General features: G+C 40.9%; 1 protein-coding gene across 10 annotated transcripts in view; it reads right to left on the bottom strand.

Annotated features, from left to right (window-relative positions):
• Positions 1-22,044, bottom strand: part of mef2d (myocyte enhancer factor 2d) — a 115,058-nt gene that overhangs the window by 57,235 nt on the left and 35,779 nt on the right. For all 10 annotated transcript variants that reach the window (XM_042489852.1, XM_042489858.1, XM_042489856.1 and 7 more), the window contains exon 2: positions 6,195-6,579. In XM_042489852.1, the coding sequence (XP_042345786.1) occupies positions 6,195-6,248 (54 nt within the window). In that variant the 5' untranslated portion in view covers positions 6,249-6,579. The remainder of the gene's footprint in view (positions 1-6,194; positions 6,580-22,044) is intronic.

The raw sequence follows: 22,044 nt of genomic DNA, 5'->3' as shown, positions 1-22,044 counted from the left end.
ATACAACAAATTCCCTGAAATGTTCTTTTTATAAAGTTCAGTGAAAATGTCAATTAAAAATGAATAAATAAAAATATCTCCTGAGGTTTTACAAAGTAAACGTTTCCTCCATGCTGACACTTTGTTTGCATGTCTTGCAGACTGCTTTCCCTTCTGTTGGTTGACTGTAATACACACACTTTTTCTAACTAATTTTATTGGTGATCATTAAAATAAAATGTGGATAAAGATAATCGGCAAAATGCCAAATATCGGCCTTGATAACTGCTCAGGCAGATAATATGTCGACCTCTTGTTTTAAGAAGAAGCAAACAGCAGATGGACCCTAAAAGTGAACAGAGTTTAGAGGTCTGAGGTCTCTGTTTATTCATAATAATTAGACTTTAAAATTACTGCGTGCAGAACGATGCATAACCATCCGCTGATATTAAAACGATGAGCAGAGCTCGCCGGTTCACCTGCTCGGATACAGACTGTCTCTGTGCGGCTGCTCCGCCTGCAGCAGGTCTGAACTCAGAGTAATTGAAATGAATTGAATAAGGAAAGAGAGAGAGGAGCAGATCGAGGGGCAGAGATAAGATAGAGACATCGAGGATGAAAGCTGGAGAAGCAGCCGTGTGAGAACGCCAATCTCTCCATCTCTCTGTCTCACAATCACTCCATCTCTCTCTCTCCTTTTCCCTCCGACATCTTGAAGCCTCCCTCATCCCTCCTTCTCTCTCGTCTCTTTATTTTCTCGCCCTCGTTTTCTCTTCCTCTCTTTTTCCACATCCTCCCCCCCTCCCTCCTTTCGCGCTCACTCATTGCTTCCTGCTGCCACAAATCAAATTATATCGGGGTCGTATCCATGGGCAACCGACTCCCCTCCTGCCTCCCCTCCGCCCCCCATTTCCCACCTCATCACACACTGCTACCATCATCTTACCTCCCTCGCCCCCCCTCATCTTTATCTCTCTGCCTATCTACATATTTCCCCCCTCCTCCTCCTCCTCCTCCTCCTCCCTCTCTCGCAGAACGAGCAGATGAATTATGTGGCGACGTTGGAAAGGGAGGAAATTACGCCAGTGCAGGATGACAAGAGCGGCTGGTGATGGAGAGACAAGCCACCGCAAACAACAACAACCGCTCTCCTAACAAATTAGAAGGTCGCCCGCCAGCGCCCAAAACAAACATCCCCATTAAAAAAAAACAACTCCTTTTTCTATTCTTAGAGAAAGTGGGCAGCGGGGGAGCGACTCTGGGTCTCAGTTTCGATCCTCCTGTTTGCCACAAAGCAGAAGCTCGCTGGAGGTAATTGACATTGAGAAGAGAATTGCCAGGTAACCAATGGCAACTGAAGAATAAGACATCGTCAGTGAAGAGAGGAAGAAAGAAAGGAAGGGGGCGAGCACTTTCATTTGTGTATGTGTGTGTGTGTGTGTGTGTGTGTGTGTGTGTGTGTGTGTGTCTTGGCGAGGTTGTGGTTGTGTGGCAGATGGATGAGGAAACCACCACTGACAACCGCAACCTCCTCTTTCTGTTTCCTGTAGCTCAAACCTCCCTTTCATTCGCCGGCTTACAGTCTCGCTCACACAGTTCAGACGAGAAGCTGATCGTCAGCACGCTTCGGTTTCGGTTTGAGAACGACAGTGAAGAGGAGAGCAATAATCACGGGTGAAAACTTACTTTTCAATCTGAAAAATGAACTCTCTTCTACCTCTCTAACCCTTTGAGACCTGAGCAAATCAGCTTGTTTTTATTTTTATTTTCATAAACATGGGAAACGAGCAATAAGCTATGAAAGAAAGCTATGAAATGACCCAAAAAAAGCAAGAAATGGGTAAAATGTACAAGAAAATGACCTGAAAATAAGTTAAAATAAATACAATAACAAACAAATAAACAAATAATAAATGAAAAAAGCAAGGCAAGGCTACAAAAGAGGAAATGACCCAAAAAAATAGCAAAAAATTAGTAAAAATTTTTTTAAAGAAAATTGCCTAAAAATAAGTAAGTAGATAAATAAATAAATACATTAATGAATAGATAAATACATAAAAATACAAAGAAAAGAAAGTTTAAAAAAAGTGGAAAACTGCTTAATAGCATCATGGCGCTCGTCCTGTTTCCCTTTTAGAAAGGCGATTACAGATGACCGCACGCAGGTGCAGAACGTACGTGCTGGTCGGCCGTCGGCGAATTGTGTTCATGTGCGGCTCTCTGGCCGAGACAGGAAACGTGGGACGTAACAGTCGGCAGTTCTTTGATGTCGGTTTGCTGTGTTTGAACCTTTTCACTTCAGGTCGATGTTATCGAAGGCAAAACATATTTCTAACTTGTGAGACGCTCCTGGGAGTCACACTGGACTTCTCTCTCTCGATGTTTTTATGTACGCAGCCTTGTACCTTTGACTTCACGGTGAAAGAAACATCTTTTGTACTGATGATTTAATCTCGGAGAGTTTCAGTCTGTCAGCTCACATCGTCTGTGCAGAACATGAACGAGACTTTTGACACCTGAATCGGTTCCTCGCTCTCTGAAACTACATGTGAGGAACTTCTCTATGAGCCGCATGTTCCACAGCACGGATCCTCCACCTGCTCTGCCCGGGGCCCACTTTTCCAAAATGAAAGGAGGCCAGGGGCCAATCGCAGCAGCCCCATTCATGTTTCTAGGAATTTAAGATGTTTCTAAGATTTTAGGAAGTTTCTACAATTGGAGGACATTTCTAGGACTTATGGGTGTTTTGAGGATTTTAGGAAATTTTGAGGATTTATGGATTTTTCTAGGATCTACAGACACTTTTAGGATTTTTGGAAATTTCTAGGAATTGAGGACATTTCTGGGACTTTTGGACATTTCTCAGATTTTAGGACATTTGTGGGATTTTAGGACATTTCTAGCATTTTGGGAAATTTATAGGGTTTTAAGACATTTTGAAGATTTTCTCAAATTTGTTGGATTCTGAGACATTTTTAGGATTTTAGGACATTAGTGTGTTAGCCAGGACCTCTGTCGGGGGTGTGGGGATCCTCCTCTGGCTCTTTTTTTGATCAACAAGCTCTATTTTGATGCTGTTTTATGCACTCTGGCACCACATAGATACTAAAAGGACAAAAACAATTCAATCTCAATCACTTTATCTTTATTGTGAATTAGCAAATAGTTGGGGGGTCCACATGGCATTCTGTCAGGGGCCAGATTTGGCCCGTGGGCCGTAAGTTGAGTATCAGTGTTGTACAGCTTTTACTTGGCATTGAATCGATTGATGGATTTGTGGTTTTGGAGGTGAAACTGTTTTCCTCTTCCAGCTAGATGGTTCACAGTGTGAAAAGTTAACTGTTATCTTTGCTGTAACAAACACTGCTAAGGAAGGTAAAAAAAAAAACATCAGATGAATCCAAATCTTTCCTGCTCACTGTTCTGCTTGGTGTTTCTTTGTGTCGGTAAGAATCGTGGTATTTGAGAAGCTGTCATGTTTCCAGCCGGGGCCCACACTCTGAACGCTGTTTATTTTGTGGAGCTTATGGCAGCATCTCTGAATCAACACGTAGGAGGGTGACGGGCTGCATGTACTCCAAAAATTCATTTGATTTCCTTTCAGGAGCTGCACTGTTCATTAGCTGAAGCAACACAGAGCAAGCGTGTAGAAAGCACTCATTTCTTCTGCGGCTTAATACCGTGTTCCACTTCAAACGCTGCAGACTCGCTGTGAATCATATTTCACTGTGTAAAGTGCTCGGGATGAAAAGTATCCGATAAGCAGAGAACAAACTGTGAAATGTAAATGCTGAGCGCACTTTGGGTTCAATAATGGCGTCAGAACAACATCAGCCCGCTCGCTTTGCTGCAGCGAGTAAGAAACTATTCGCTGCTTGTTAATCGCTGACGGAGGTCAACGATGAGGGTCGACCCATACTGTTTTTCCAATGAAGTACATAGTATTTATTTCTTATACTTTTGTACTATACTTTGTTTGCATGTATTGCAGACTCTCTTCCTTGCTGCTGGTTGAGTGTAACACGCACACTTTTTCAATTATTAATTTTATCGCCGATCCTAAAAATAAAATGCAGATAAACATAATCAGCCAAATATCGGGCCCGATAATCGCTCAGGCCGATAATCCGTCGACCAATGAGTGATCGCTGATTGTGACATAACGGCCGTGTATTTCCACAGAGTTCATCACCTTATTGACAAACACCCGATACAAACGTTGGCTCCATTAACCACAACCTGCCCGACCAGAGACAGCCCCGCCTCCTCCTTTACGTCCGATTGTGCACTGATGAATAACACGCCATCGTACTCTGCTGACCCCCTGTAGGCGCCGTTTGCTCTCCTTTATGGAAATGCAACCTGCTCAGATTGATGAGGAGAAAAGCGAGGATGATTTTTCCAAACCCTCGAGGCCGGCTCGCTCTCACACTGCTCGGGTCTCAGTCAGCCCGCCACCTTGTTTCTCTCTCTCTCTCCGTCTTGTTTTTCTTCTCTCGCTGCTTTTGAAGGTGGGCACGTCAAATCCATTACTCAATCTGCTCAATGGAGCGAAGCCCATTTACCAGTTGACTCATTTTAGATGGATCATTTACCCTTTCATCCTCTCTGACAATGCCACTGATGTAACCGGAGGGACTGAGGCTGTTATTTTTCGGGGGAATATCAGACGTTTTTTGCTCTTTTTCACCGGGGGGAGGGAGGAGTAGGGGTCTGAAAAAAAAACATGATTGCTTAGCGGAGTCATATGAGCCTCATAAAACTCGATGCCGTTATATTGTTGTGTTGCGGCTCTGCAGAGCAGCCATCGTGCTACATGTGAGAGCGGAGAGGATCCCTGTGGGAATCTGAGTTTTCTGTTGCCACAGTAGAATTTAGTTTCTTAGGAAAGGAGAGTTTAGTTACGCAATAATCCAAACCAGTTGATCCTCTTTTGACCTCATGTTAGACAGACAAATTTCCCTTTTCTGATTTCTGATTTTGTCTCTAAGTGACAATAAATCAGCCGAATGAAGGCCAAGAAATAACAGTGACGGCAGTGTTTGTCTTTTGGACTGTTTTTAAGGTGTGAGACATGAAGCGGAGCTCTGTAAGGACAGGACAGTTTAAGAGACTTTCAGAGAACCTGCCAGAACAGCCTGGATCCACATCAGTGTTTCTGTGCCCGCTTTTCACATGCATTTATACCTAAATCCTGAGAAAATTGGTTCGATTTTCATCGAAAATGTGGGGCAAATTGTCCTGCAAATTGCAGAAAAAACAGAAAACAAAAAGTTGAAGGTGACAAGAATATTACCTGAAAATTAGGTGGACGGAGTATTAGATATTATAAAAAAGACAAGAGTGAGAAATGTCCAGAAAAATCAAATTACAATTATTATAATTATATTGTAATATGACTATAAGGCGCAAGGTACAAAACGTGTTTATTTGCGCTTAATAACATTTGCAGTTTGAATTAGCCGAAAAATTTGACCAATTTTAGGAACACTGACAAGCTAAGACTGTCAGAAATACACACTCAAGGACACTGGGACTTAATTATTGCCCTGTTTGAGGACATTAAGACTTTAAGGACATTGGAACTTTATTTTCATCTCGTTTGAGGACATGGGGACTTATCGCCTTGTTTGAGGACATTAGGACTTTATTAACATCTCGTTTGAAGACACTGGAACTTAATTATCATCTGTTTGAGGACACTGGGACTTCAGGGACACTGGGACTTTATTATCATCTCATTTGAGGACATTGGGACTTTATTATCATCTCATTTAAGGACATTAGGACTTTAAGGACATTGAGACTTTATCATTGCCTCCTTTGAGGACATTCTGACTTTAATATTGTCTCGTTTGAGGGCATTTGGACTTTATTACCATTTTGTTTGAGGACATTGGGACTTTATTATCATTTTGTTTGAGGACATTGGGACGTTATGGACATTGGGACTTTATTTTCATCTCGTTTGAGGACATGGGGACTTATCGCCTCGTTTGAAGACACTGGAACTTAATTATCATCTCATTTGAGGACATTGGGGCGGTTAAAATAACGGTTAGCAGCAGTGTCATGCGGATGTGTTTGTGTTGAGCTGTGTTGGTTGTTAAAGGGTTAATGTCTCGTCTTTGATCAGGTTATTGATCAGTGAGGTGAGTTAAATCAGACAGTTATGACAAATTCAAATGTTTGTGGCGTCTTGAGTCGGCGCTCACCTGTCTGTTGCGTTCGTCCGTGATCCTCTGGATCTGAATCTTTTTCCTCCCCATGTTTCCGGTGTGGCGGTGGGAGGAGCAGGGGGAAGTGGCGAGGTCAGAGGTCGCTGTATGTCGTCCTCCTTAAATGTCTCTTTCAGTTTGTCCTCTCCGTGCACGCTGTCGGAAGCAGCCGGACAGGGAGGCCGTCACCCCGAAGATTTATCCAAAACAAAACAAAAACAAAAAAAGAGAAAAAAAACAGGGAGAAGGAGGAGGAGAGGAAGAGCGGGGTTCGGAGCGCGGCGCCCTCTTCAGATCATGGTCCTGATTCTTGGGGCAGGTCCTCCTCACTCAGGCTAAACTGGGATCCGCTGCCCTCCCCTTCACCTCAGCTGGGCCGCTCCTGAAAAACACAGAGGCATTCATCAGATTCAGAGACAGAAACGGGGGACAGGGGCTTTGTTTGTGGACTCTGACCCACTTTAGCTCCCACAAACACTCGATCTGCCTCGACCCTTCAGATTCAACCAGAGAATAAACGATGCGGCGCTGCATCTGAGCCGCCGTCACATCAGAAGCACACTGGGCTGAAACACGGAGGGGGGAGGGGGGCCGGGAGGCCTTCAGGGGCCCGCGAGGAGGGAGGCTGTGCTGTGTCAGCTTCATTAGAGGCATCACCGCCACATCACTGATCTGCTGGTCGCCCGCGGCAACCGGCTGCCCCGGCCGGGGCTGCCTGACATGCCGAATGTGATTCCCCGATCGAAGGCAGAGAGCAGCCACCGAGTCTGCGGATTCCACATATTTCCTGTTTCCAAATCCGGATCTGTGCTGTTTCCCCACAGGAAACAGCTTTCTTATTAATATTTTGGTTTCTGAGAAGTTAATGTCAATAATGCATTATAAGGCATTATGAACATACTTATAATGCACTATAATGCCTCTATAGTGCTGTATAATCATAGTTAGAAGCACTCATGGTTATGAGTGCCAATGTCTAAGGAATTATGAGCACACTAAAGTGTGTTATAGTGTGCATGTAGTCATAAGCATCGTATCGTATTATGATACTGACAAATCCTAATGTGTTGATTGACTCACAGCGTCATGTGCGTTGTGCGTTGAGTTACATGCAAGAAAACGTTCCTCTATAAAAGTTGCCGTAGCTGTCCACGGTAGCCTTTGACATTATATTTTTCTCAGTCAACAGCTGCAAACTGTTAATTAGTAAAGAAGAAAAGGCAGAAAAACCTCCTTTCATTTTATAGTCAGAGTTGACTGATGTGTAGAAACCTGCCACTGTAGGAATAATAGTTTTACAAACTTTGAAACGCTCCTTAACTGAATCATTCGCGTACATTATTGTTTCACTCCAAATAAAAGCGGCGGTTTGAAAGTTCACGGATGGAATTTATTGAACCACAAAAAACATCTGAAAACACTGAAACTGAAAAGCATTTTTTTCTACTCAGGTAAGATTTCTGTCATGTCAGTACAGCAGGTATGAACTAGCATTTATGAGCCGGCAAATTCCCACCGATGAGTCTAACGACACGCTGCTCGCTTTGTGTTCAGTAATAACATTATGCTTTATTACCCAAAGTGCACGCTGACCTGATTCCGCGCCACACATAGGAAGATGAAGAGTTCAAAAAGGCACGTCTAATTCAGCTGTGCCTCTAACTAACCATGAAATAAGGGTGGTCTGCGATGCGACGCCTGATCAGAAAACGCAGAACAGGGACATTATAAAATTCAAATTTCTAAAGGCCAGAGCAGAGAGAGAGAAAGTGTTTCTGCAAATTCATGCAAACTCATGAATGAAGAAGGCAGCAGCAGCCCGGGAACGGCAACACAGGCGAGGACTGTTTTAGGCCCCGTTTCTACTATTTGTGGTTCAGCTTTAAAAATAGCACGCTATATATACATACAGACTGTGTACACAGCGCAGCACGCACACACACACAGACACACACACACAGACGACAGTGGGAGCAAAGTGGCAACGTTACAGAACTGGAGCATCGGGGAAGGCGTGAGTGCAGACGCCACACCAGCTCTCCAGCATTGTTTGCATTCCCTCTACCTGGGAGAGCGGCAGCAGAAAGACGCCCTCTAGTTACATCCATTCTTATCAAACAAAGAATGTGAAATAGTCTGTCATGAGACTGACATTCCTTTTGTGCTGCTGCGGGCGCTGCGCTGCACGCTCGCTCGCTCGCTCGCTCGCTTACAGTGGATGCAATTGGCTTTGCTTTGGCGATGAGTTGCTTATGAATTATGCACTGATGGAGGAGAGCTGCTCTCCACACGGAAAATCTACAGCGAGCTGCAGGAACTGAGTGTACAAACCACTGACAACATCTTTCTCATATCTGCTTCCCGGCCCCCTCAGCACAATCGTTTTCTAAACCCTGCATGACTCCTTTGCATCTCTACTTCCATCTCTTCCCTTTTAACCCTTTGAAACCTGTATCAACACCAGTTTTCTCGTGCTGCGTTTAAATACCTTTCACAAGCATTGAACCTGAACACAAATTGGTTTGATTTCTTTTGAAAACATGGGGGAAAAGCCAATGACAAACTTGGAAAGAAATATCATGAGAAATGAGTAAAGGGTGACAGGTCAATTCCCCCAAAATCTGTTTTATTAAAAAAAGAAAAGAAAAGAAAAAAAACTGTGTCCAGAAAACGGTATTTTGGCTTCATTTATTTAGAAAACACGGGAGGAAAGAAATGAGCAAATTTACTTTATTACCTGAAAATAAGCACAAAAACGAAAGTAAAAAATACCAGAAAGTGCTACAAATTAAAACATTTATTTATTTTGTAACGTATTTTGAATATATATTTATAATAATCGTAAATATTTATTTATGACACATTTTTCCATTTTTCTAATATTTCTCTCTCAATCTCCTTTAAAAAAAAACCCTCCTTTGTCACTTTTTATCAGTTTCCTCTTATTGCCTTTTTCCATGCTTTTGAAGTGTATGAAACTTTTTTCTCAGGTTTTAAAGGTGTAAATACTGTGAAAGGCGTCTGAATGCAGCACAAGAAAACTGATGTCCGTCCAAGTGTCAAAGGGTTAAGTGAGACAGATTTAATAAGACAGATCAGTAAAAGGTATTAAATTCCATGTGGGTCATTAGTGCACTTCTCAGAAAGAGTTTGTGTTTCCAATATGTTGTTCTTTCATTCTTACTCATTCGGGTGTTGGAGGTGTTGGTGACATTTTGCTAAATAATAAAGAAGTGAGTACGAGCTCTCTCGCAGCCTTCGTTAGCCACCGAGCGAGCGAACGGGGGACTCGCTCTAGTTGCAGTGAAGTTCAAAGGCAGCGCGCTGAGGGATTTGTCTTTAGGCTGTGGGCTGATAACACATGAAAAGGCTGCTTTATCTGCCCGGGGTGGTCAAGACTCGACCTTTTACCCTTCATGCTGCTGGAGCTCGCTTCCCATGTCTGATGTCAGGCCGAATCTCTGCTCTCACATGGGAAGTAGAGGGCCTGGAGTGTGTCTGCTGCCTGGCTGAGCAGGCCACAGCCACAGAGAGGCTCTGGACAATGAAAAGATTATTGCTGATAATTAGGAATCTACAGCAGACCCAGATTAGTACCCTGGGGACCACCTAAAAAACGTTTGTTTCACAAGGGGCCAATGACAAGCTCTCAGCAAACAGTCTGGGAATATGGACATAAATGCAAACACACTGGGGTAAAAGAATTCAGAGCTTTAAAGGAAACAAATGTTTCCAGCACAGCTGCTGCATCCACTCAATTTACAGTCTCTGAGTACAGATGCTGGAATATTTCAGCAGTCAACATTTGATGAAAACTGTATCATCCCCGAGGATAAAACTGGGCAACTCTTTCTTCATAAAGCTCTGTGATGCTTCTTCCCTGTCTAAAGGCGAGACGCGCTTTCATGCACAATTTTAGCAAACTACTAAAAATCTCCAGCTCACATAATTTCTGTTTCTGTAAAGCAGTTATACCCAACTTAAAGCCAAATCTGGCCCCAATAAGGGTGCCATGTGGCCCCCAGAAATGTTCTCTGATTGCCAATACACAAAAAGTGATTGACACTGGGAATTGTTTTTGCACTTTCAGTATACATAAGGTGCTAGAGTGCATGAAACAGCACCAAAATAGAGCTTATTTATCAAAAAAGTGCCAGTGGAGAATCCCCAAAACCCCCGACAGAGCTCCAGGCTAAGAGGCTAATATCCTAAAGCCCTAGGAACATCCTTAAATCTGTGAAATGTCCCAAAATCTTTGAGATGTCCTAACATCTTGAAAACTGCAAAACCCTAGAAATGTCCTAAAATCCAAAACTCCTAGAAATGATCTGAAATCTGAAAAATGTCCTAAAATCCGAGAAATGTCCTGAATCTTGAGAAACATCTTCCAATCGTCTTAGAAACGTCCTTAAACCTTATTATGTGTTAGAAACATTGAAGTCCTAATAACATCCTTAAATCCTTGAAACAACCTAAAATACCAGAAATGTACTAAATTCCTAGAAACATGTATGGGGCTGCTGCGACTGGCTCCTGGCCTCCTGTCGTTTTGCAAAAGTGGCCCCTGGCATAAAGAATCTTTCTGAACTGCCGTTTGAGAGCCGTGCATTGTTTCAGAAAGATAAAAGCGATATTATTTAAAAGGGATAAAAAGCATAAAACCTGCAGAAAAACAGAATCTAGGCAACCAAATAAAGTGTCTTATCTGTGCATTAGACGGTATGAAAAAGAAACAGAAACACTATTAGTGCACAAATGTGTCCACTAAGCTCTGGAGAGGGCACATCAGGTCACAGCCTTGGGGAAGCCTACAACAAAGATTAGTCCATAAAAGAACAGTTAGAAAATGTTGCATCGCATCATTATCCCTGACATCTGTTGCTACGGCCGTTAAGCATTTCAAAGCTTCTATTCCAACCGTGTGGGTGGAAAGCCACAAGCTGCGAGGGCAATATTACAGTTTTTGACATTTATTCGTGAAGAGAAAGTTGACACGGGGATGTTTCTTTTTCAGAAACAACAAGCTTCGCAGAAGCAGCTGGAAGCTTCCCCAGTACAGCCAGTGTGTTCTCTAGTGGAGATTGAGAAGCTTCCCCTTGGGCAATCAGGGGTTAAGTGACTTGCTAAAGGGCACGTCACACAGATTTTCCCGGCCGGCCGAGGTCTGTGAACCGCTGACCTTCCTCCTGACAACCTGCCTCGCTGTCCTCCAGGCTCAAACTGCCCTCCATATTACTGATACTTCGCCACCTATGTTCCTGCCACAAGCCGTATGCGTCAGCGGCTGCAGGGCGCCGACTGAGTCATGACACAGAAAACAAGCCGCTCACATGCCACAAAATGCAGTGGGACTCTGCTGTGTTTGGGTTAGATGTGATTTGAGTCTACGCGGCATTCTGCTGGCTTTTACAAGGAGAGATGTGATGTAATCAGATGACGGTGTGTGTGTGTGTGTGTGTGCACCAAGGCCTGACTGATACAGTACAGTATGTGGGTCAGATTCAGGAGATAATTAGAGCAGAACAGAATCTGAAATAGACTGGAATTAAAAATATTTTTTCAAGCTTTCTGTATTTATTTGCTTCTGTTTTTGGTGCAGGGCGGGGCTTTCACCACTCTGTCACACGCCCCCCCCCCCCCCCCCCTAGACTGCAATAACTGCTTCTACAGTTATACAAATTTGCATCATTAACCAAATTGGCTTAATTTCTTTCAAAAAAATGAGAGGAAGATGACATGCGACTGCAACAGAAACACCCCAATAATTACAAAGAAATTTGTAAAAAAAAAATTTTTAAAAAACAACCCAAAAATAAGAAAAGTAAAAGAAAAACAAAAAAACAACAAGAATACAACAAAAAAATTACCTTAAGAAAGTATTAAAATAGTTATGTATTTCTTCTGTAACATTATTCTAAATATTTAGTAATAAGAATTATAAATGCAGTTTTCTGGACATTATCGCCAAGTTTTTGGATGATAATTAATATTTTTGTTTTGAGAAAAATGTTTTAGAAAATTATCAGATAACTAGAAGAATATATTTAGAAAAACTAGATTCATTATAATTATAAATTTAAAATGAGGTTGCAGTAAATATATATATATATATATATATATATATAAAATTATTTTTATTATATTTATCATTTTATTTTAGCACTTTTTTTTCCAGGTCATTTCCTTTTCCTTTTTTCTGTTTGTTTGTTGTTGTTTTTTTGTGCATTTGTTTGATTTTTTGCTTATTTCAGGCCATTCTCAAGTAACTATTTGCTCATTTTTTGGTTGTCTCTTCTGTTGTCTGTCTGTCTGTCTGTGTTTTTGAAAGAAATCAAGAAAATATCGAGAAAATTTGGTCAAGTTTCAGAGGATTAAAAAACTTCTAATGTAGGGCAGACAAATACCAAAAAAGGCCCTCATCATGCTAAAATCATTTTCAGTGATTTTAGGGGAGAGTTATCAGTGTACCCACATGATAACTCTTTAATACAATATTCAAGCATCAATATATTGGCCAGGCCTGAGTGTGTGTTATCTGTTTGTGCACATGTAGTGTGTGTGTGTGTGTGTGTGTGTGTTCCTGCATGTCCATCCTTTACTGCCCTGGTGTGTTAAGTGGCAGCAGAGAAGCCTGGAGCACAGAGATAACAGTCAGCAGCGGGGGGGGGGGCAGTGGCGGCGATGGCGGTGGGGGGTGAAGATGGTTCTCAGCTGCTGGCGCCGTGCCAGACGACTGCTGAGAAATCCTTCGCCACTTCTCCCTCAGCACCAACATCTGCCGGGGCTGACCACTGCAGAGCCCCACTGCACCATCCACTCCCGCTCAAACTGTGATTACTGCCTGAACTCATCCGGTGCTGTTTGGGTTAACCCTGTAACACCTGGTCGACATCGGGTTTCCCTTCAGATGCCTTTCACAAGCATTTAAATCTCTGAAAGCTCAAAAAAGTGGTTTGACTTTGACTGAAAACATGAGGGAAAACATAACTTGGCAAGAGATGTCCCGTAAATTGCAAAATAAAATGTCAGGAAAACTACATTTATAATTCTTAGAATTATATATTTAAAATGATTTTACAGAAAAAAATTTAAATACATTTTTAACACTTTCTTAAGGTTATTTCTTGTATTCTTTTTGTGTTTTACTTTACTTTTTTAACTTATTTTCAGGTAATTTTTTTTTGCAAAGTTTTGCGAATTTCTTGATAATTTTATGGGCAATTTCTTTCTTGCCAAGTTGCCTGTGACCTTGTTCCCGTGTTTTTAAAAGAAATTAAGCCAGTTTGCTCAGGTTTCCCAAGTGTTAATGGATGGAGCAAAGTGCAAATGTTGTAGATTTTATGAAAATAGTCTGAACCATCATCGACATAATATGCATGAACTCACGCAAATTGTGATGAATGCATGTGATTTTAAAGGGATGGGAAGATTGAAGTGATATATATTTTATATAGAGATACACCAATATCATTACACAACTACAGATCCAGACCAGATTCTGTGAAAAAAGCTGCAAAAAATAATCGATAAAGTTATCACAAATTTGGGGGAACATTTCTGGTTGGGGTGTAAAGAAGTTAAGAAAAGTAAAAAAAAGTAAAGTATTTTATTCTCTCTTTGAACCTCAAAGGAAATAACAGGTGAACTTTCCTGCAAATAACAGTTTATTGTTAAAGTTAAGTGTTATTAATGATGTCAGATTTCAAAAACTTGATACTGACCCTGAACTGAAGCACACAATCAGCAGTCAGCAGTATTTCTGTGAAAAATGCACCCTCCAAAAAGCTGCCCTATGAATCACTGGCCGTTGTTCATGGATGTTGAGGTGGCAGTTGGCATTTTTGGCTCTTGGCTAGAACTTCAATAACCAAAAATGTGAGGAATTATTAACTTTTTTTCAAACTACTGCCAATAAATGCTAACAGATTTTTAATTCCTGTACAATTGTAAAATTAAAAAGCCTGAAATCTCAGCTGAATCACACCGTTCAGCGCTCACTCTGAATCTCATTTTCATCTGCAGAATATTTGTAAGAGGTTATAGACCCCAAATTAAACATATCAGACCATCGAGTCTTTCTGACATCACTGTTTCTGAATCTTCCTGATTGGCTCTAACTGATAAAACAAAGACAACTTTTGACCAAATGCCATTTTTTAAAATATTTGTTTAATTTTACACCAATATTAGATGTGATCCCTTTTAATTGTAACTTTTGAAGAAATTTGATTAAAAAAAAAAAAAAGCTTAAAGTATTGCAACTTGGATCACAACTTTTTAGAAAAACTGCCACAAAATGAGAAACGATCACAAAAACAGCCCCCGAAATCGTGAAGGGACTGAATCGAGGCAAACTCCTCATGCTTTAGATTTTGATACTCGGATACTCTCGCTGCTTCACTCGACAGGGCTCCATTAATCCTCAAATGGCGCAAACTAAAATACATCTAATTGAAACACGTCAATTTGGAGGGAAAAAAAACGAATCTATTTCCAAAATATCGCTTAAGTTACGTGCGAGTCGGCAATGGAAACCTCCAACTGTTCATGTTTAAGATCTCTTGAGGGAAACACGTTGGTTTTATCAGATAGTTATTTAGGAACTGATGCATTTAAAAAAAATGCAATAATTCAGCTAAAGGAAATGATGTTTTGATATTGAATAAATGCTGCAGCCACATCAGTCACTCCTAAAAATACACGCGGCGCTCTGAGGCGCGCTTGGATCAAAGCGTCCACCAAATATCAGAGGTTACACATCATGATATCCTCATGTATGAAACATGCTGATGTCAGTTAGCTGGATGATCTGCAGAGGACTTCAAGGCTTCAGGTTTCAGGAGGCGGGCAGCGGGCCTGCGTGGAGCTGCGGGAGACGCGACCTCTGAGGGGGGGGCGATCAAAATGACTGATCTGCCCCTCAGTCTGAAGTTTACACGGATCAATATTTTACCAATATTCATTCATCACTCAGCGTTTTGCTCAAACGGGCCTGATGGGACGGGCGAAACACGAGATGACAAATGATGCTGTCTGCAACGGGGAATCACACGAAATCAAATCAGCAGGTGTTTTGAGGTCGACGGTCCACGCGATGACATGTCGGTGAGCGAGCAAAGACGGCCGAGCGAGATCAGAGCGAGAACAGGTGATCAGCGTGAATGTAAACTCACTGACAGCAGAAAGTTAATTTAGACATTTTTAGTAACTGACACTGATTTCAGTTCTGGTTTTGGGCCGTTACTCAGACAAGACAAGCTTTATTCGTCATCTTGTGCTATCTTTTTTTTTTAATTAATTGAGAAAATAATCTGCAAACACACACACACACACAAACACACACACACACACACACACACACACACACACACACACAACACACACACACAAAAGCAACCCTACACACCTTACTATACAAATCCCAAACCACAAGGCCTTGGCTGTCTTTGTTTTTAATCATTTTATTTATTCATTTATTTATTTTTTCTTCCCTCTTCTATGTTGCTTTTTGTTTGTCTGTTATATATAAATCCACCTGTTTTGTCCTGCTTCAGTAAATAAAATTAAATAAATTTGAAAAAGTGGAAGAAAACACAACAAAAAAACCCAAGACATCTCTTCTGGCACAGCCAAATATCATAATACTGAAAGCACTTGTGTAAACAGATATTAAAGTGTACTTAGATGCCAAAATGCAACATTTACTTCAAAGTGAAAAGTTCCTCTCTCTAACGTTCTCGCATTAAACAAATCTAACTTTAAACTTGACACAAAAGACACCAATAAATGATGACACATTTGAAGTGCAGTCTTCTGCCATGTGTGTATTGCTCAAGCTGACACTGTGATGATGATAAAATAAACAATATACTGTGCAGCTCGACTGCAAAACCACAAGTAAACATTACTCAGTGTTTCAGGGGAAACCTGAAATCTGATAAAACAGCCGCGAGTGATGTCATCAGGTTATCTGAGCGCCGTTTTTTTTTGGGTTTGTTTTTATCTTGTGAATGCCATAACAAAAGATAAGATCGCTGCCAATGTGACAATTTTCCAAATCCACTTCTGCATGATTCTCAACATCACTGCCTCAACAACTACACAAACAAAAGCACCGATGCAGCTCTCACACTTTCATAACACACGACTGTTTTCGGTCAAAATGTCCAAAAAATATCAGGATCAGTCAAACTCTGCTGCCTCAGTTTCAAAAAACTATGTCTCTTCTGAGCCCCCACACTTTATCAAAGTGTCTGACTTGTTGGAGTTGCCCTTTAAGCTGCAAAAAATAAATAAATAAACAATACATTTACCAGTAATCATCAGTGTTACAATGTAATATCAAAAATATTAATAAAAGATAAATAAAATCCTATTTCCCATGTCTGAGCATTTTTAAGACTTCTGAAAGATTTATTTCAGACATTTTAATAGCAGTTAGGTTTTAAGATATTTGATTCAGGAACCCTGAATGAATCTTTTTTAAGGCAGAAAAATAACTTTTTTGTTGTTGTTGTTTTTTGAATGTCCAGTTCATTCAAAAAGGTGAACTGTGTAATGTGCTCAAGCTATTTAATCCGTAAAGATCTAAAAAAATAGGTCTGAATTTTCTTTAAAAAAAAATGGGGGAAAAAAAGACAACAAGCGACTTTGCAAAAAATGATCCGAAAATTAGTAAAAGGTGACAAGAAAATTAACTGAAAATTTGTTATTTTATTGGAAAATTATCAAAAAAAATATCGTTTTTCTTTTTATTTGCAAAATTTGTGAGAATCACAACTTTCAGGTATTTTTCTTGTTCCTTTAAACCAGGCATGTCAAACGGTCCACAGGGGGGCCGGTGTGGCTGCAGTTTTGTTTCCCAACCAAGTAGCAGCACACCAGACTTGACTCATTTAATCAACTGATCTCCGTCTTCAGACAGTTGATTGGTCAAACTGTGTGCTCTTGGTTGGTTGGCACAAAAACCTGCAGCCACACCGGCCCCCCTGTGGACAGTTTTGACATGCCTGCTTTAAACTCATTTTTGGCTACTTTTTGGGCCATATTTTTTTAAGCTGCTCTTTGCCTTCTTGTCGTGTATTAGAAAGAAATCAAACCATTTCGCTCGGGTTTCAAACTGACCCTGGACTCTTCGGTATGGATCTGCTTGGTATTAAAACACCGCCACGGCTCGCTGTCATCACGAAGGCATTAATGCCAGAGTTCACGCGCCGCTCGCCAGCCTGGAGGTACAGTGTGAGCATGAATCAGAGTTTACGGGGGAGGAGGAGGAGGGGGGGGGCTAAAGGGCTCGCTCCTCATTGGGGCCTCGCCGCACCGCCGCTGGGGTCGAGGCTGTTGGGTTGGAGGGAAAGTTGGCGTGTAAGTGGGCCGCTGAATTCCCTCATCTGACCCGGCGAGGCTCGGTTTGCGGCCCAACCTTGTGAGTGTTCTGCCAGCACCAGCTGCGGGATATTTACAGCCTGTTGCTGCATGTTCCCGGGCAACCATTGGACACGGCTCCCGCCACACTCAGCCTGCAGTCACCCAGCATGCATCGCCGCCACATCAACAAAAGCCCGCGGCTGATTTAGACGTGGAAGCATCAGCAGGTGGAGTGACGGAGGCATTGTGACAGATAGCGGAGGCGGGGAGGCAGCCGCTGGCCGTATTTTCCTCTGCGGACAGTTTTAAAAAGCAGCTGAAGACCCATTTTCATGCTCCTGCCTTTAATTAATACACCTTCTATTTATTTTATCCCATGCTAAGATGATATTTCTTATAAACCTGTTTAATGCTTCTTTATGTGTTTTAATATTTCTTTTATATTTATATTTCTTTTATTTGTTTTTCACTTCTGGCCTGTCTGCAACTTATTTCCATAGTTATGGTATCCAGTGCTGTAAAATCATTTTATTTTATTTTATTTTTTATATATATTGTTGGGTTTTAAATTTTAGCACTCGCATGTGAAGCACGTTGAGCTGCATTCTATGTATGAAAGGTGCAATATTGTTGTTATTACTATTATTAATCTATTTATTTTTATTTTACTATTATTATTATTATTATTATTATTATTTATAGTGTACATATATAACAGATTTTCAGTTAGCAACAATGAAATGAGAGAAAAGTAAAATACTTTAAAAATTACTTTAAATACTTTAATATTTAAAATATATTTTTTAACAAATAATTATGCTAATTATAAATAACGCTTTCTGACCATTTTTTTCTGAGCTAATAAAAAAAAAATCTAAAATTTCTTACAAATTTCAGGACATTTCTTGCTAAGTTGCTTATTGTCTTTATCCTTCATGTTTTCAAAGAAATCAAAGGGTTCAGATGTTTCAGTATTAGTGAAAGGCATCTGACTTTGAGAGAAGTGATGTCGATCCAGGTCTCAAAGGGTTAAAATTATATGAAAATCCACAAAAATGTGTAAAATTTCAATAATTTTATGAAGCTTGTGACTGTTGACCGTGCGTCTACGCTGCCAACCCTGGCAGTGGAATATGATCTCCCCCTCCCCCTCCCCCTCCCCCCTTAACCAATCATGGTGAGTCTTTGGCGAGGTGGGCAAAAGCGGGGGGGGGGGGGGGGGTGATGCAGTGCAAGGGCAGCACTTCTGAGGTGGTGTTGGGGGTGGGATGGGGGATGGTAGGGGAAGAGATCTGTGCCTCTCGGCTCGTGAATCACACCCACGCTGTCGGGCCGCTGTCAATACTGCAGTCTACACACACACACACACACACACACACACACACACACACACGCACACACACAACGCACACACACACACAAACGCAAAAACAAAAACAACCAAGAAAAAACACACACCCACGCATTTAACACGGGGCGCCCTGACTGTCACCCATTTGTGCTTGCAGCCCTGCAGCAGCAACACAGCAGAAACACCCCATTTAATACCCAGAATGCACCAGTGAACGGCCACGTGAGCGCACACACGGCCGCCCTTTTGTGGGTGCGGAGCAGAGAGGACGCGTTGGCAGGTCGCACAATGCTCTGAGAGCGGTTTGTTGTTGACTCGGAGATTTGCTCCTGTCACCGGCTGCATCCGCGGCGTGCAGTATGCGGTTTGACCTGTCAGGTTACATCACAGCCAGAAGGTGGGAACACGCCCATCAGGGAGAGGAGCTGATTGGCTGACGCACAGGAACAATGAGAGGCAGAGATGTCAGTTAGCAGAGGGTTCCTCTGTTTACGTGTTGGTGCTGGCAGCGGAGCCGCTCACCTGGCAGCAGTTCATGAACTGATTTAAACAGCGCTGAATAATTAACAGCTAATGGTGCCGTAATAAAATAAGCTTTAGAGAAATGCATCAGACGAGCTCATCGGGCCCGTAAGCACCAGCAATCAGTTATTGATGAATAATTTAAAGAATAAAATGTCACAAGATGAGATCTTCAGATTGTTTGTTTTGCTCCCTCCAAGCAGCCGCTGGTTCCCATTCACTTCATCATTTTATTAAAAAAAAAACCGAATTAATTTAAAAAACAATTTAAACGTGTTTCACTTTAGAACTGAATAATATTAAGAGAATCTAATTAGTTTTGTATCTTTTAATTTAATTTTCATTATATTTTTTACAAACACCTCAGTATCAGTCGTACAATGATATTTTACAGTTGACTATTGGTACTACTGAAAAATATTTACACTAAATTTTTAAATAAACAAACATCAGTAATGTAAATATAATGACTAAGCAGGTAAAGGCAGATAATAGAACGGTCTGGTAAGATCAGAAAATTACATAAATGTAATGTAATTAAACCTTTAAACTGCTGGCTAATCGTCAGATTATTTATTTGTCACCTTATACTTTTTTTATACGTTTTTTTAAAGCTCTTTTCTCAGAGCTTTAAATGCTTGTAAAAAAGTGTCTGAAGGCAGCACAAGAATACTGATTTGGATCCAGGTCTTAAAGGGTTAAATATATGAGGATTGCTGCTTTAAGTTATTGTAAAATAAATATTTGGGAGTTTTACGTTGTTTTGAAGTTGGACAGAATCTGAGCGTGTAAAGATTCCTCAAGACTCTGGGAACATGTGGTTATTTAGATTTATTAATAATGTACATGCTAGTTTTGTATATTGGATTGCAGAATAAGGCACATATTTTTGTATTTTTACACAGTTTACTTACCCAGTATTTTATACATATTTCTATTTTTAAATATTTTTTTAATATTTTTTTTTTTTACATGGCATCTATATGTATATTTTTTACATACTTTGTACTTCTTATTCTCTATGCTATACATCAGAGCAACAAACCACAATAGGAGATCATGAAAGTATTTTGGATTCTCATATATGAAAAATCATTAGAAAAAAATACAATAAAATAAAATGTAATAAGGTCTATCTTTGAATATCTTGGGGTTGACAATTTCAAAAAAGTGAAAAAATGTTACTGAATTTAAAGAAGTTATTATTCGTCTTATGGATTATATCATTGATCACATATGTAATCAATCACTTTTTCGGGCCCCACAGTTGAGTGTTGTGTAACATGAAGGAAGTTTGTGCGACAGTTTACAGGTTTCCTCCCTCACAGCTTTTCCCATCATCTTAAATCTTGTGCGGTGCGACAACAAAAGCTCTGTGACAGAAGAAAAAATGCCCTCTAGACAAAACACTGATGACATCAATGTGACACTCGAGGACAGAGGGCGTGCACGCCGGAGTCGGCATGCGTAGGAAAGTTTACCGCCACCAGTCCAACACGTTCTCATCAATGAGGCCTCTCAGGAGAGCCAGTCAGACGAGATCAAGGCAGCAGACCGACACGTAAATACAAACCTTTATCACAATCAGGATTATTTTCAGCGGCGCAGGTGAGTGGGAGGAGGAATGCTGTTGTTTTCGGCACAATAACACCTGCCTATTTTAAGTGTTTGCTACAAACTGTTACATGTCAGCGTCACTGACTCTGGAATGTGTGACTGCCTGATGAGGCGCGTGATGAGACGAACCAATAAACTCCCAAAATCAGACACGAGAAACACGCAGAGTGACTGACTCGACTCACTAAAACTCACTTTTTCACTCGTCAGGTCAAAACTGAACGCTGACGGCGAGCAGCTCAGAGGATTCATCGACCCTCGCTTTCATATCTGCAGTTCGTGAGAGCGATTTTCTGCAGAGTGAAGCAGGAACCTCAACCTGCATCGTTTAGGAGGCCAGGGGCCAATCACAGCAGCCCCCATACAAGTTTCTAGGTTTTTAAGATGTTTCTAGGATTTTAGAACATTTCTAGATATTAGACATTTCTAGGATTCAAGAACTTCTTTTGGATTTTAGGACATTCATGGGATTTTAGGATGTTTCTAGGATATTAGGACATTTCTCAAACTTTTAAGACTTTCTAGGATTTCAGAATTTTCCAAGCATTTTAGGATATTTCAAGGACTTTAGGGTGTTTCTAGGTCTTTAGAACACCTATTGGATTTAAGGACATGTCTTGGATTTATGGGACATTTCTATATTTTTAGGATGTTTGTAGGATTTTAGAACAATTCTAGATGTAAGACATTTCTAGGTCTTTAGGGCATTCATAGGACTATAGGACATACATAGGAATTTAGGACATTTAAAGGGCTTTATAACATTTAAAGGGTTTTAGGACATTTTCAAGATTTTAGGACATATCTTGGATTATAGGACATTTTGAAACTTTTGGGCATATCTTGGATTCTGCGCCTTTTCTACGATTTCAGGAAGTTTGTAAGGATTTTAAGGCATTAGTCTTAGCTAGGACCTCTGATGGGTGTGGGGGATCCTCCACTGGCACTTTTTTTTTGATCAACAAGCTCTATTTTGATGCTGTTTTATGC

The sequence above is a fragment of the Plectropomus leopardus genome, chromosome 7, assembly GCF_008729295.1.
Source record: "Plectropomus leopardus isolate mb chromosome 7, YSFRI_Pleo_2.0, whole genome shotgun sequence".
NCBI classification, from domain to species: Eukaryota; Metazoa; Chordata; class Actinopteri; order Perciformes; family Serranidae; genus Plectropomus; species Plectropomus leopardus.
The sequence above is the reverse complement of the archived record's forward strand: the minus strand, read 5'-3'. Positions and strand labels throughout refer to the sequence as shown.